Source organism: Cyprinus carpio, chromosome A8 (assembly GCF_018340385.1).
Source record: "Cyprinus carpio isolate SPL01 chromosome A8, ASM1834038v1, whole genome shotgun sequence".
NCBI lineage: Eukaryota > Metazoa > Chordata > Actinopteri > Cypriniformes > Cyprinidae > Cyprinus > Cyprinus carpio.
In genome coordinates this window covers 16,745,997-16,761,320 of record NC_056579.1, presented here as the reverse complement: position 1 = coordinate 16,761,320, position 15,324 = coordinate 16,745,997, and the positions used below count along the sequence as shown (strand labels likewise).

At 40.0% G+C, this 15,324-nt stretch overlaps 1 protein-coding gene across 21 annotated transcripts in view; it reads right to left on the bottom strand.

Annotated features, from left to right (window-relative positions):
* Nucleotides 1-15,324, bottom strand: part of LOC109070212 (RIMS-binding protein 2-like) — a 112,960-nt gene that overhangs the window by 8,777 nt on the left and 88,859 nt on the right. For 16 of the 21 annotated variants that reach the window (XR_006160665.1, XR_006160667.1, XR_006160666.1 and 13 more), the window contains 8 exons: nt 10,945-11,096; nt 9,477-10,073; nt 9,224-9,373; nt 8,311-8,466; nt 4,729-5,490; nt 2,967-3,081; nt 2,384-2,509; nt 348-514 (listed from right to left, as the gene is read on the bottom strand). Coding sequence is in view for 18 of the 21 variants with exons in the window: in XM_042762520.1 (XP_042618454.1) it covers nt 348-514; nt 2,384-2,509; nt 2,967-3,081; nt 4,729-5,490; nt 8,311-8,466; nt 9,224-9,373; nt 9,477-10,073; nt 10,945-11,096 (2,225 nt within the window). In the remaining 3 variants the exon portion in view is untranslated. The remainder of the gene's footprint in view (nt 1-347; nt 515-2,383; nt 2,510-2,966; nt 3,082-4,728; nt 5,491-8,310; nt 8,467-9,223; nt 9,374-9,476; nt 10,074-10,944; nt 11,097-15,324) is intronic. The other 5 variants (XM_042762529.1, XM_042762522.1, XM_042762528.1 and 2 more) reach the window with 3 other exon arrangements.

Sequence of the window (15,324 nt, the reverse complement as noted above, 5' to 3'; positions counted from 1 at the left end):
CAATTATGAAAGCGCAATGTAATAAAAAAAGACATCATTATTATCATCATCACATAAATAAATATTTATTTATAATTATATATTTATTATATAGAATGAATAAAAAAGTGTAATATAGTTACAGTAATAAATAATATTACATTTTTACTGTATTGATAAATTCATATTAAAATGTGTATTAATAATTATATATTATACTATATAATTTAATAATCACTACTTTTACTATTGGCAATTCAATTTGTACATTAGTACATAAACATAATGATCATCTGCATCAATGCATCCCTAAATAGAGTAGAAATAAAAAGTTTTAAAAAGTGGAAAGAAATGGAAAAACAACAAACCTTTATGATCTGGCCCTCCTTGAAGGGAAGCTCCTCTACAGCAGCATCAGGGTTAGGAGACATTGACAGGGGGTCATAGTCAAACATGGCCACAAAGATTCGGGACAAGTCCTCTGGTTCCGACTCATAGTAGTCTGGAGACCGCCGGTCACGTCCTCCATGACCATCTGAAACACAGGAGAGGGCAAGCTTCTGCTACACACAGAAACCAAAGGACAGCTAAAGCCAAAAAGAGACCGCAGCACGTTTAGCCTAATCTGTATCCTCAGACGCATCAGTCTATGACAGCTAAACGATGTTAAGAAAATGACATACAGTGTCCTGCTATATGACTATATGATATATAGTACGATTCCTTCTTAAAGTGAGACTGCATCTTAAGACTACATATTAACAAAATACTGATAGAAATGCTAATCACACTTGATACAAATGCATGTTCCCTATACAGTAAAATTATCTAGCACACAGCACACCAGTGGGATAATATACAAGCACACTGAAAACAGAAGAATGCAGTAAGAACATGTTTGAAACCGCCATGCATATTAAAAGAACAAGGGAACAATAAAAACATTGCTGTTTTACTGTAACAACCTACAGAACGCTCTTGGACAGACATGCAGCAACTCACTAGCAATACTTCACTGGAATGATCCACTACCAATCTCTTTTCTGTTATCGTTTACCAAAGTCTTAGAGAGGAGTAAATGGTAGACCATGCCAGTTACTTAAAAGTGTATGTGGAGCTGATAAAAGTGAATCATGCACCCAGTTACTGATAAGGATATGTAGAACATTCACAAGCAGCATTTAAAATCACAGTTATTATCATAGACCTCTATGAAAGCTGGCAAAGGAGTGAAGACATCTCTGCTCTTATGGTTTGCAGTCTTACAACATTCAACAGTAGAAAGACATGCATATGAAACAATCGAGGATCTCAAATGAAGCTCAGTAAAAGATAGATGATGAGGAAAAAGGCAACAAGGGGAGCAAGAGGAGGAGAAGAGGGGTTCACAAACACTGTCTGGTGTTTTAGACCACACAATGAGCACAAAGAAAGGAGCAATCACCCTTAAACAGACCGAAACCCTAACCTAATACTAGTTATCTGTAACTAAAATAAAGAAAAATTAACATGGAGGAAAAAACAAAGGTAAAATAATAGTACATAAATAGAAATGGACTCTTGATTAAAAACTAAATATAAATATAAAAGGTAAATGAATATAAAAAATAGATCAATAAATATGCCTCATCCATATTTGTCTTTCAAATGTTAATGAGAGGCTCCTGCATGTTCTAAGGTAAAGGCAGCTTCTGTTCTTTTTAAGGTTAACAATACAAGTAAAGCTCTAGCAACTGTATCTGCGATATGCTTCCGATCTGTAAGCTATGTTTGTTTACAGTACTACATTTACAATGTAAATCTATAGGTTTAAAAAAAAATGTGAAGCTTGTATTTTGTGCTAAATATATGTGCTGTATGAGCTGTACAACTGTCCCAAATTTGAATGCTAAGACTGCTGAACGTCTATATAGTTATAGATCAATAATTATCCTATTTGTGAAAGTTTAAGGTTTAAGGGTTTAGTGCAAACATAACAGGAACTGAAAGACTGGATATGACTTTATTTAGACAAGGTTAATAAAGCAATACCGTCACACTAATCTCATGTATTATGTTTAAGATTTGTGGCTCTACTTCTAAAACAAAGTTGTTGTTTTTTTCTTTTACCATTTATTCTGGCTGAACTGCTGAGAGGCATTGTCATTTTTTAGAAATTGAAGAATCTAAATTTTTTATCTGTGATAAACAGCATGTCACAGAAGCAGTCAATAGAGCTTAACGTTCATTTAGTTAAGAAATAATAATTTAAAGACCCCATGAATAAAAGCCACAAAAACTCTTACTTTGATTTCATAAGGGTCTTTAAACAAGATACTCTTCTAATAATCTGATATATCAGTTCAAATTTATTCTGGTAATTTAAGTTAAATTTTCTTTTTCATGGATGAACCACGCCACATACCATATTGGTGCTCTGTTCGCTGTGGGGGCCATGTCCTGCGGTGGGCTACATTGGTATAGTAAACATCGTCCTTGATAGGTGAGAGGTTCCCCTCACTCCCCTCACTGTTATTCTCCATGGTGATCTCTATGGAAACACCAATCAGAGCATTACAGCCACAGCCCCTCTACTCAGCCCGTGAGTTGTGGATTATGACATTTTCAAGGCTCTCGATGAGTGTTTTAGGATCGGAAGTGCATACTGATCTTAAAACAGTATTGAAAGCCAGTTGACATGAGTTGCGCCAGAGTAAAACAGCAATGTTTAACCTGATGGTTTTCTAGGCGACAGTGTGTGGCCTGTTAGGACTACTATTTGTATACTAGAATTAAGCAATTAAATAACCTCTCCCTTTTTTAATTATTATTGAATCTGAAATAGAATCAATGGCAAAGATCAACCAAAAGTGACTCCCAGGGCTTATAGAACTCCTGAACTGTCATCATTGGCATGTAAGGAAAACAGAGGAACACACAATAGGTGTCTCTACAAAAGACACTAAAGGAAGGGAGGGAGAGTCCAAACATCTTGTGACCACACTAACCAATGGAAGGGACTGTCATTGGTCTTCTCTGAGGGGGTGGACAGCCGTGACTCGTCCTACGGCCGGAATGGTCCAGTCGATCCGAGCGTCCTGTTGAGGGAGAGCTCCCTAAAATTTCAAAAGCAAATATTAAAATGTTATCAAAGCCAGTGGTGCTTTAAAAATAGATATCCTATTAAAAAAACATTCCCATCATAAATAAAATAAAATAATAATAATGCATAAACTGATTTCTTTAGAGATTGAGATTCTAGTCCCAATTGAAAACAAAACAAGTAGGATGAACCCGCCAAAACATTTAACATAAACAATTGAAACACACTCTGACAACAACATGAGCAGGGTTTTGGCAGAAATCATACGCTTAGCTAAAGACCATTTTGGTTTTTGTTCTGCTCCTCTTCAGTTCATATGGTAAAGTTTTCAATGTAGTTTGTGATGAGCTTTTTTGGATCATATCATTCTACATTATGGTCTGCCTACAATGTGTGGAGTATATAAAACTGTCATTACAACTATTTAGCGTGCTGAAAATCTGTATATGATAGTATTCAGGACCTTAACCACCACAGACATCCTGGGAGATTTCCCTGGAATTTTCAGAATAATGGACAATTTTTCAATATCTAATTCTTGAAATTTTCATTTGGTCCCTCTCAAATATTTTAGTACTATTAGGCCAGTAGAGCAAAAACCTTGATGTATGAGCAGGTATTAGAAAAAAACAACTATGAATACATCAAAAAAGAATGCATTTGTGCTACTCAATCCAAATAAGTGAGGATGGGTTATCTGTTCAAGCCCAAACAAACCAGCTTTGACTGTTCCAATCAGTGGCACCACATTGTTCACTGACTTGTGAATGACTTGTCCATGGTGCACTGTTAAATGTGCAGATTAGCCATACTTTTGGTCTTTCTAGCTTTCCATTAACAACTCTAAACCAGTGTTTCCCAAACCTGTTCCTGTAGGCACCCCAACACTACAAATTCTTGTACTCTTCCCAATCAAAGTGGGAGTAGAGACTCCAAGACCTAAAATGGATTGGTCAGATTAGGTAGACATCCAAAATATGTACTTACGGGGTGCCTCCAGGAACAGGGTTTGTATACACTGCTCTAAACCAGAGGTCTTCAACCTTGCTCTTGGAGACCCACTATCCTACAAAGTTTATTTCCAGCCTGCTTCAACACACCAGCCTGTGAGTTTTCAAGTGATCTTGAGGACCCAGATTAACTTGTTCAGGTGATTAGGGTTGGAGCTAAACTCTGAAGGATAGTGGGTCTCCAGGAGCAGGGTTGAATACCTCTGCTAGAAACTATTAATATAGACTCTAAAGTTGGAGGATTGTGGAAACATTGTCATTTGATTTGAGACTCTTCTTACAACAGAAACAAGAAACACTCAGAAATGGCCTTTAGGTAATCAAAACAAATCTACACATCCAAAAATTTCACTCAACACTCTAGGAATCAAACAAAGTCACATGAGATCTAAACCAAATCAATAAAGTCAAGAAAGCTCATACAATCTAACATCAAAAGGTGAACTCAAACAACAACATAACAAAGTTAAGCAACGTCTAGTAAAATAGACCAAACAAAAAAGCAAAACAAGAAGAAGAAAAGCAAATAAACCAATGACAGACTGGATGGAACACCATGAACAGAAGAATGGTTTAATCGATTGTCGATGAGAACACAAAGCAGTTGGTAGATGAGGAGAGGGCGGAAGGGTGAGAAGAGGGGTAGGAGACACACACCAGGGGTTCATCCATTGCCCTGTTGAGTCTGGCCACAGAGTAGGCCCTAATGTCCGTGTGATAGGTCCTGCCAACCTCGCTCAGCCTGCCCTCGCTCCGGAACCTGCGTTGGGGATGGCGAAGGTGTGGATGATAGTGATAATGGTGATATGACTCCCGCATGCTCCTTGTCTCCGGAATGGTATCCAGGAAGTCCTCATCCATGCTGCACTGCCGGGTCAGTGTCCTTTTCCTGCCAGCAGCCAGAGCACGCCTCTCCACAGGCCCCTCACTGTGGATCACCCGCATGTTGGGGCCAGAACCCACCCGAAGCGGGCTGCCCCCTGTGTACGAGTGGTAGCTTCCACGGTAGCCAAGTGAGCCCTCCTCCTCGCTCCCGCAGTCTAGTCCGCTGTCCGGGCTCTTGGTGGTCTGCCTGCTACTGCTGCTGCTCCAGCACGGTGGCCGCTCCTCTATGGAGCTATAGCGCGGAGAGGAGCGCTGCCTCTGCAGCCTGCGGACACTCTTGCTCGGGGAAAGGTGGTTTGGCTGCCGTGAGTCCTGGTGGTAGGGCTGCGGGCTTCTGCAAGGAGTACCCGGACGAGCCTCCTCAAAACGCAGCCGCTGACCCAGGACCTCCACCCCAGTGTCCTGTTCTTCCTCTGCAACTTCCGGGATGCTGTGCAGCCGTTTGTGGGAGCGCAAGGAGCGCTGTCGTACCACCTCCCGCTGCAGGTCCCAACTGTCCCGGTCCACTGCTAGGTCCTGACGCCTATAATATGCCTTTTAGAAGCCGGAGAGGGTGATTGACGAAGGAGGAGCCAAAGTTTCAGTTAGATTTGGACGTTTTTCAATTAGTTAAAATCGGGATTGTTTTTGGTGGGTTTTGTTTGATGGTGTTAGAACAGGCAGAGAAGATAAAACAGTGTGCAAATAGAGAACAAAATGGGAAAAGAAAGACAAAATAAAGACAGAATTAGTTATCGGAGGTCATGGTGGAATGTAGGGCATGCAGTCTCATTCCATGACGGACATGACATGCGACGGAAGGGAATCTGTAGAAGGAAAACATCAGGAACTGCAAACCGTACAGAAAATGAGAACTGGAGATTATCACATATGCAGGGCTCATTGAGACAATCCACTAACATAGCACATTCCAACAACAACAACAACAACTACTACAGATGAGAATTCAGAACATTAAGAAATGAATAACAGGCAATCAAAGGTTCAAGACTAACGAATCTAAGGACTATCCAGTACATGAATAAAAAATAAAAATAAAAATGGAGATTCATCTGCCAAGCAACAAGTGAATTGTGTTAAAAAGTAGACCAGTAACCTGGAATGGAAATTAAAAAAAATATATTATTAAAAAGACAAACCTATTTTCAAACCTAAAATTTCTACATCCTGATACACATATTTTTAGATTAAGGGTGCTTTCACACCTGGCCCGTTGTTTTTCGGAACGTGGCGCATTTCCCCCGTTAGCTCAGTTCATTTGGGCATATGTGAACACGGCAATCACACTCGGATCCACGCCAAAACAATCGGTCCGAGATTGCCTGAACGAGGTGATCTCGGCTCGATTGAAAATGAACTCTGGAGCGGTTCGGTTGTAGTGAGAAAGCAATCCCATCCAACGGACCAAAGAACCAGGCTATATCCAATATATGATGGGTGATTACGTAAGTTCCGTGAAAAGCAGTAGATGGTCCCAGGGTCCCAATGTGCATACTATCCACCCTATAGGCCCTAAATCTTCGCCATTCAAGATCAAAGTGAACCTTTTCATTTTATAATGCTGTCTTATTGCTCTTCTTCGTAGTAACTGTTAGGTGCATTTTTAAAATGTTTACCCAACGAATCCTGGACTCCTGTTCAAAATGATAAATTTATATAATGACAGCTACAAATCAACAACAACAAAAAACTAAGCCCTCGAAGCTGTTGTTGTTCCATCTTGACAGATGACAGCTACGCGTGGAATTCTAGAAAATAAACCATGGAACTTTGACCAATGAGAGGAGTTTACTTGCGTGTGACTTGAATTAACAATTTTGGTCCGTTTAGAAATTTTGCCCTGTGAAAGGGAACCGAACCAAGAATAAAAAGCAACATTGTAATAATTTTAATCACTGTTCGGGAACAAAGCAATCGATCTGCAGGTGTGAAAGCACCCTAAGAGGTGATTGCTATAGCAGCATATTAAAAAAAAAAAAAATATTGTTGTTTTTTAGTATACAAGTTTGAAAGTGTAGCACAGATGTCTGCAGTTTGAGGCAAATCATCTCTCAAAACAGTGGAATATTCTGTAATATATATAAGGTGTTATTTTTATATACCACAATCCCAATAGCTGCTCAGGTCTCCAAAAACATAACTCAAAACAAAAATGACAAAAACTGAAATATAATATACCATTTATTGCTTCATATATTCAATACATCATGTATTTTTGGAACCCTTTCTGTATAATACTTATTCATAAATATATTTTGAAAGAAATCTTAACAGTATTAAACATTTTTCATGAAAAGACAGATATTCACTAAATTCAAAAATTACACTGAGAAAAGTAAAACTTAACAGAAGTGTAACCAAGAGAAAAACATAATCAAAAGTGAATAACGGTTTCATTTAAGCAGACTTTACTTAAATGAGATTCCCAAAATGCCCTTGGAATGATATGTTTATTTTCACCTGATCATGTAGGAGCTAATTTGACACTTGACACAGATTCAGTTTATATAATAATTATGCATAGAGTACACAAACAAACCCTGTCTTTATTTAATAATAATCACAAATACATACAACCATGGCGTTATATTCCATGAGGTAAACACTTCAGGCATAGCAAACAAATACGCACTGTATATATCTGCACATATGTGATTGTCATATGCAATAAATCTAAGAATCTGCAAGAAGAGCCATTTCTATTATACAGAGTAATCCAGGTCAATTTTTACTAGATACAAATGCATAGTGATGCAATACTTAAAACTGAACAAGAGAGTTTGCAACATCTGGAGAGCGTAAAGCATATTCGATTGTTTACTCATGCATTGCGTGTGCAGCCTCAGGTTAAGCCATTCAGATGTATCGAGCTTTGTATGACTGGACAGGCTTATACAAAGCTGGCTAAATGACTGGATGACGTCGAAGTTCGGTAGTGCAAAGCAACCCACTAACCCTCTTTTAGGACCCAGGAGAGACTGAGGATGGGGTGACCTGTTAAGATCCTGCTGCTCAAGCTTTTATGCAACATCAGAGGTCTACCACCTTCTGTTTTAAATTCACCATCACAAAAACACAGAAAACCAACTCTAGTCATATAATCAGGACAAATCCACTGAGTTACTTTATAACAAAAATACTCTTACCCTTTAAAGACCACCTTAACTGAACTGCAGTTGGCCTTTCAAGCCTATTCTATCAGGTTGAAGTGCCAGCCATCTAGTACCACCCCTTGGGAGGAGCCCTGCAGAACATGGCATACTCCATCCCCCTTCGTCTGTCCCAGCCTCTAGCCTGTGGCCCAGTGGCCCACGCCCAAGACAGACGGCGGCCGGAAGGGTGTCTGTTCCATACCTTTAATGTGTTGTGTGAGTTGATGCTGCGGCGACGTCCTTCTTCCAACTGCATCTCCGAGTACAGCTCCTCCTCATCCTCCTCCATGATGTCAGACAGATCGGAGCCCCGACTGCTCTCAGTGTAGTACTCATCACTGTGGTTATAGTGATGATGCTGGAGATATACACACAGAGATCTTCATGATTTAACACTCCAGGAAGAAATCTTCAAAACTGAACAGAAATCTCACTTAATTACACTCTGGTTTTCTAATGTTTCTGGTTCTTAATTTTGCCCATCAATACTTTGTTCTTAATTGGTTTTGCAAATGTCTTTGTTTTGTTATTTGTAAAACTTTGATGTTTTGCTTGTTTTCCTTGGATTTTGTATTTGTTTCATTTATGAATTATTAATTTATGAATCCAAGGAAAACAAGCAAAACTTCAAAGTAAAAAAAAAAAAAATCCCTCCCTCTCTCTTCAGACCTGTGATTTATTTGCATGTTCTTAAAAAAAGAAACACAACAAAGGAAAATAATGTAATGATAAAAAATGTAATGTCATGTTTTAGCTCAGATTTTATACTTGCCCGATTATAAAGATATATAAAAATTTGCAGCAATATTTCTTTGTGTCAGGAAATTTTTTTGTCAGTTTGCATTTTTCATTATTTTATGTTAACATTAAGTTACAAAATATACTACATCAATTTATAAAATACATTATTAATTCAATATAATATCAACATAATATAAGTATAATATAATTCAATATAATATAACGTGACACTCGGAATGTACATTTTGTAATGATTTGTAAAGCATAAATAAACAGAAATGTCCATTTCGTTGGTAAACTTGTCAGCTGACTCAAACCCCCCACCCAAAAACCTTCCTTTTCAGTACAAAAAGATTGCTATTTCTTAGACTCACATGTCTGCCCAGCTCAGAACCTCTGAGAAACTCATCCACAGAAGCACCTCTTCGTCTGGCGTGAGGGGAATCGTACCCATCCTCCTCCTCATCTGAATTTAATGAATGCAGAGCGTTACCCCTCTCGCTGAAGATGTTCCTCCTCTCCACCTGAAACAGATCATGTACATTATACTTTGCCATGCCACTTCAAAGCATTCCAGCAATCCTCCATACTGATTCCTTATTTAGCCCAACAAACCAGTGGACTTACCCTGCTGTTCGGGGCGCTCCTCTGCGCTGCCTGGCGGGCTATAGCACGAGCCACTGTGTTGGGAATGGGCACTCCCTGAGGTTGAGGCAAGATCCTCTGAGGGGAGGGTGAGCGCCGGCCCTCTATGTGAGGGGGCTCCAGTGTGTGTCCTGGGTGTGAAGGGGGCGGAAGGGGTGACGGGGCCCGGGGATGCGGCTCCCAGGGCTGCCCCATTCGCCTGCCCATCTCTGGCTCTTTGGCATGGGGGTCTCTGGCACTTGGTAGAAGTTTGGGTTTAGACATGGGGTACTGGGAGGGCGAGGGGTGAACATGGGGGTGTGAGGGTGGTGGATGAGGGTGGGGTGGCGGGATGGAGTGGGGCTGAACATGCGGTTGTGGATGGGTTGGGGGGTAGGCTTGTGGGTAGGGAGGTGGGTGAGGGGGGTGTCCGTGGGGGTGAGCCACCAGGAGGTTGTGCGGAATAGTGGCCACGGGAGAGTCCTGCGACTCTCCTTGTGCTGATATTGTCCTCACAATGACCTCCCGCGCTTCCAGACCCTGGATACGGTTCAGTTCCACCGTAACGAAATCTGCTGTGGGGTACATTATCTCTGCTATCTGAAAACAAACAAACAAAAGAAATATGGAATAAACAAATGTGCCTTTGATCATTTTGAAATTATCAAAAAATGATAATTTTATGTACAATTTATTTTCAAATTATTTTCAAGTACATACATATAATTTATGGTATTTTATTTCCAATAATAGCTGGACATTACACAGCTATGTTTTAGTTCTGTGACAGAAATAAATTCATAAACACGTTTGTTAGAAAACAGCAGCTTTGAATTGTTTATTATTTTCAACCAGTTAGAGATGATATTTATAAGAGTATAACAAGTATTCTCACACTTCTGACAAATGTTAGACAGCTAAATGCTTAATGCATCATAGAAAACCAAATGTTTAACCTTGCCATGCAAAAAACACATTTAATTTTATGAATGTAAAACAAGGTGACAAAATTACAGGGTGACACTTCTGTCAACAAGCCCTAAACTTCCTCACACTGGTCCTGGACCATTAAGACATCCTTATTGTTAAGAGCAGCATATTTCAAACCTACTGGGACATGGAAAACATCTCAGAAACAAATACATTTGTATGTATGATACATAAATAATTGTACTTTTTTGTCTAACGAAAATGTGTTTGTCAGATTGTCCAAAATGACTTACTTAAACCCCTGCCTTATATAACACAGGGAAACACTGGCCAAGCAATGACACAAACGATCACCTGATGGAGCCAGTGAGCACAATGAAACCTGCACCTCAAAAATGTGAACTAGCTTAACACTTTCAACCTCCAAGCTGATCTTAGACCTTTCATTGGCTTCTTTAGCAGCGCCCACTGCTTATTACAGATCAGTAGCTGTTATGCACAAATGGCATGATGATAGTAAGAATCAGCAACATCACTTCACCTTTTGACCTTTAGTGCAGACTATGTATCCGATTACACTAGCTCCATTGGAAGTGCCGGTAGGAGTGAGGGAAGGAGGCTTCCAGCGGATTTGCAAGACTCCAGGTGTCTGTCCCATCTGAACTTGCACATCCTGAGGAGGTAAAGGAGGACCTGAGACAAAAAAAAGAGAGAGGTGCTACACTGTTTCATGATTCAAGCAAAGTGTCGTGACATACAGCCAAGTATGCTGACCCATACTCAGAATTTTTGCTCTGCATTTAACCCATCCAAAGTGCACACACACAGCAGTGAACACACACCGTGAACACACACCCGGAGCAGTGGGCAGCCATTTTTGTTGCGGCGCCGGGGAGCAGTTGGGGGTTTGGTGCCTTGCTCAAGGGCACCTCAGTCGTGGTATTGCCGGCCCGAGACTCAAACCCACAACCTTAGGGTTAGGAATCAAACTCTCTAACCATTAGGCCATGACTTCCCCCAAATCTGTGTAGGTCTGCTATTGTGTTTGTGGGTGGGCTGTGACATGCATTCTGCTTTCAGAAACACGTGCATGCTTGTGCATGAAAATTTGATGCATGTGTAATGGGCATGTAAATGTGCATGTGGGTGTGTGTGCATTTTTCAGCCGTAAGGGACGCCAGCTGGGCATAGACGACAGTGTATTTGCTTATGTCAGCACTCTGAATTTATATGGGCTGATTCATCTTAATCATACTGAGTGTTTTATGTGGCTGCTAGCAATGGACCGTACCATCTCAGAACCTGAAACGCAGGCATCATTCACTCCATCTATCGCTTGGTTTTAATTCAAAACATTTAAATGTGTTGTAACCAGTTACCAGATGATGCTTGTCAGGGCTGGTTATCAATACAGATGCCCTGATTTGATTCGATTTTGTCAGGGCTGGTTGTTTAGACCAATTTGAATCTAACTGGGATTCAATTCCAATTCATTAGCAGATATTTCAGTTATAATTTCCATTTTGTTTACACGTACAGATATAAATTTTCTCTTTGCTAATGCTACAAATTACACAGAGCGGTGTTTCAGACAGGTTCAAATCAGAAACTCTTCAAAACAAAATGAATCATAAGAGTGATTCATTTCAGTAATCAGACTACACATATCTTACTGTGTGTTTCTGATTCACTAAAAAGAAAAGGCTCATTAGAGTCATTTGCTTTGCAATCCGACTACTCTGAGCATACTGTATGATTTGGATTTGCTAAAAAGAACTGGCTTATAAGAATCACTTACCTGTGAATCTGGCTACTGTGGTCATGCTGTACCACACATTTCTGATTTACTAAAAAAGAATCAGCTCATCAGTCATTTGTTTGTGCATCTGGCTATCCTGGTCATGTGGTACTGTATGTTTTTGATTTGATATGAAGAACTGGCTCATAAGAATCATTTAGCCAGCTTCAACTCCCCCCTCCTCCAAACTCTGGCGTAATGTAGCCAGAGGAGAATTGCCCCCACGACTGAGCCTTGTTTCTCCCCAGGTTTTTTTGCTCCACTGTCACCAATGGAATTTGGGTTCCTTGCCACAGTTGACTTTTGGCTTGCTTAGTTTTGGACACTTACTATTTGGCAATATTACTGACTTGACTGCATGGACACTGCTGGATGAGAACTGAACTGAGCTGGATGACGACATCACAGCTGCTTTACGGATGAATAAAACTCAACAATGAACTGATTTTAACTGAATAATGACTTGAGGTGCTTTATAGCAGAATTTAAATCTGATACATTATTTTATCAACTTTTTAACTGCATTTAACTGAGAGATGCCATCACATTTGTTGTATACTAAAACACTTATCAAACAGCTTTGTAAACTGTTAATGGTTTCCCAGTGACAAGCACCCTCTCAAACAATCAATTAAGAGAAGCCATCCTGATGTCAGAGAGCAGGTAGTCCCGTCATTGGTTTGAAATCTTCGATGGATCACACTTATCCACACTGATCATTTCTCTGCCCACCACATGACAGATCATCAAGGGGAGCGCTTAATCAATGGCCTCCCCTCACTGATCAGAGCCCACAGGCTGCTCGGGGCGCTGATCGGTCCAGAGACGTCAGGGGCATGACTGAGTGCTGGTGGAAAGACAGTGGATCTCAAAGTGGATCATATAATTTGTGAAGTTGATCCAGAGGAACAGGATCAATGCTCTGTAATTGAAAACAGCTCAAAGCCTGTCTTTATCTGATCAGGCCTTCATCTGAGGCTGCAGCTGCATGGGTAAATGCCTGCAGATGGACGTCATGAAATAAAAGACTGCACCGTTAGTCCACAGGGAAGCCGGCCGATGGGTTTCTGTTGCCCTGTGCACATTACACAGTCTGTAGTTGGGGAACACAATGTGGGCAAGACTAGACCGAGGGTTCATTTATCTCAAGATGTCCTGAGGCATGCTCTTCACTGTGCTGGAAATTCGATAATCTGTGAGCAGTACCGTTCCATCATGAGTGGCCTTTCCTTAATTAACATTCTATTTCAATTAAAAATATCAATAATAATAATAAAAAAAAACATAAGAGAGAGGCATTGTGGGAGAAAAAACATTCCTGTTAACACTTTAGCTTCCATTTTCTTAAATGTTTTAAAACAGCGAGGAAAATAAAAATAAAACTGGGTGCACAAAGCCAAGGATGTTTGGTTGAATTGTTTTTCCCATATTCCTTTACGTTTTATTAAAGGTAGCATGTTGTAAAATGACAGTTTCTAAAATAAATGACACAATTATAAAATGTATTAACTTTATGAGTTAAATCAGACTACTCTGGTTGCGCTGTAAGTAGTTTCACTAATTCACTAAGAACGACTTATTTCATTTACTGGGGAATCTGGCTATTATCATTCACATTGTACTGTAAGTTTTTGATTTGCAAAAATGAACTGACTCTTAAGAATCATTTTCTTGTGAATCCGGCTCCTTTGGTTGTGCTTTATGTTTTTTATTTGCTAAAAAGAACTGGATAATAATAATAAGAAGAAGAATTTGCCTACACTAGTTACTCTTTCCTGTACATTTTTAATTTGCTAAAAAGAACTGTCTCACAAGATTTAATTGCTCGAGAATCCGGCTACTCTGGTAGCACTCTATGTTTTGATTAAATTACATAATTACAAAATTAATTAACTTCACAAGGTCAATGTTGTGCTTTTGCACACCAACCACTATGTAAATACTTAAACACACAGCTGAAGACTGTGCTGGGGTATTCACCATAAGAATGATGGAAAGCATCTTATGTTTGGCGATTTTATAATTCACAGCTACAACTAACACTGGCAAATAAATTCATTGCTGTCATTCTTATTTAATGAAGATACACTACCGTTCAAACGTTTAGGGTCAGCAGTATTGTTATTAGTAGTTAATTAATATTTTTATTCAGCAAGGATGAATTAATTTGATCAAAAGTGACAGACATTTGTAAACTTCTGAAGTATGAATACTTCATGAAGTATCAAACTAATGATGTATGAAGTGTAATTTCTGAGATATTAAAAGCATCTTCGGGTCTCTCCACACCAAACAGAACATTAGGTTTAATCAGCATTCTATAGCAATAAAAACTGCAACTGTTAATGATCACAGGCTCTGCTGAGAGCCACGGCAAGGCAGGAGACAGCTGTACTAATGCTGATGGCCTTTCATTTCCTCCCTGGACAATGGCTGTCACACTCAGGATGGGAGAGACGAATGAGCTGGCACTGAAAGCATCCTCATACGCATGTCTGCTTTGCTTCTTGGCATTGCGATGAGAGTGTATACGTCTATGAGTGTGTGTGCCAGTGTGAAATAATGTGGGAGACAGTAAAAAACGAGCAAACGAGGACTCCCTCAGAAGCAGAATACCGGGCATCCCCCTCCGCCCTCCCCTTTCTAACTTCCTCTCTGATTCTTCCTCTTTTCATCTTCAGTCGCTCCACTTCCCTACTGCGGCAAATGCTTGTCCCATTTCCATTCATCACGCATTCATTCATTTCCTTCGCTCTCATTCGTCTGTACTCCAAAGCAAGGCATCTTCAGGGTCCGCTGGGAACAGCGTTGAGAGATGAAGAATAGCAAAACACAACTAGGTTGATCAACATCTCAGGTAGATGTCTGCATAATAGGTGTTATGCCAAAACCAGAGCCGACAGCTCTTCGTTTATACGCTAAAGTGCCATAGGGTTCTTTTAATGAAGACAGCTTGTGCTAGTCTACTTGTCTCTCTAGGGTAGGAAGCTCTTTATGGAGCACTAAACTTCCAGGTTCCTCCTTTAGCAGGGTGAAATGATAAACAGGAAGAGCCTAGCATCAAGGTTAAATGCCTAATGTTAACGGTTATCTGGCACATGAGGAACTCCCACAAACAACTGA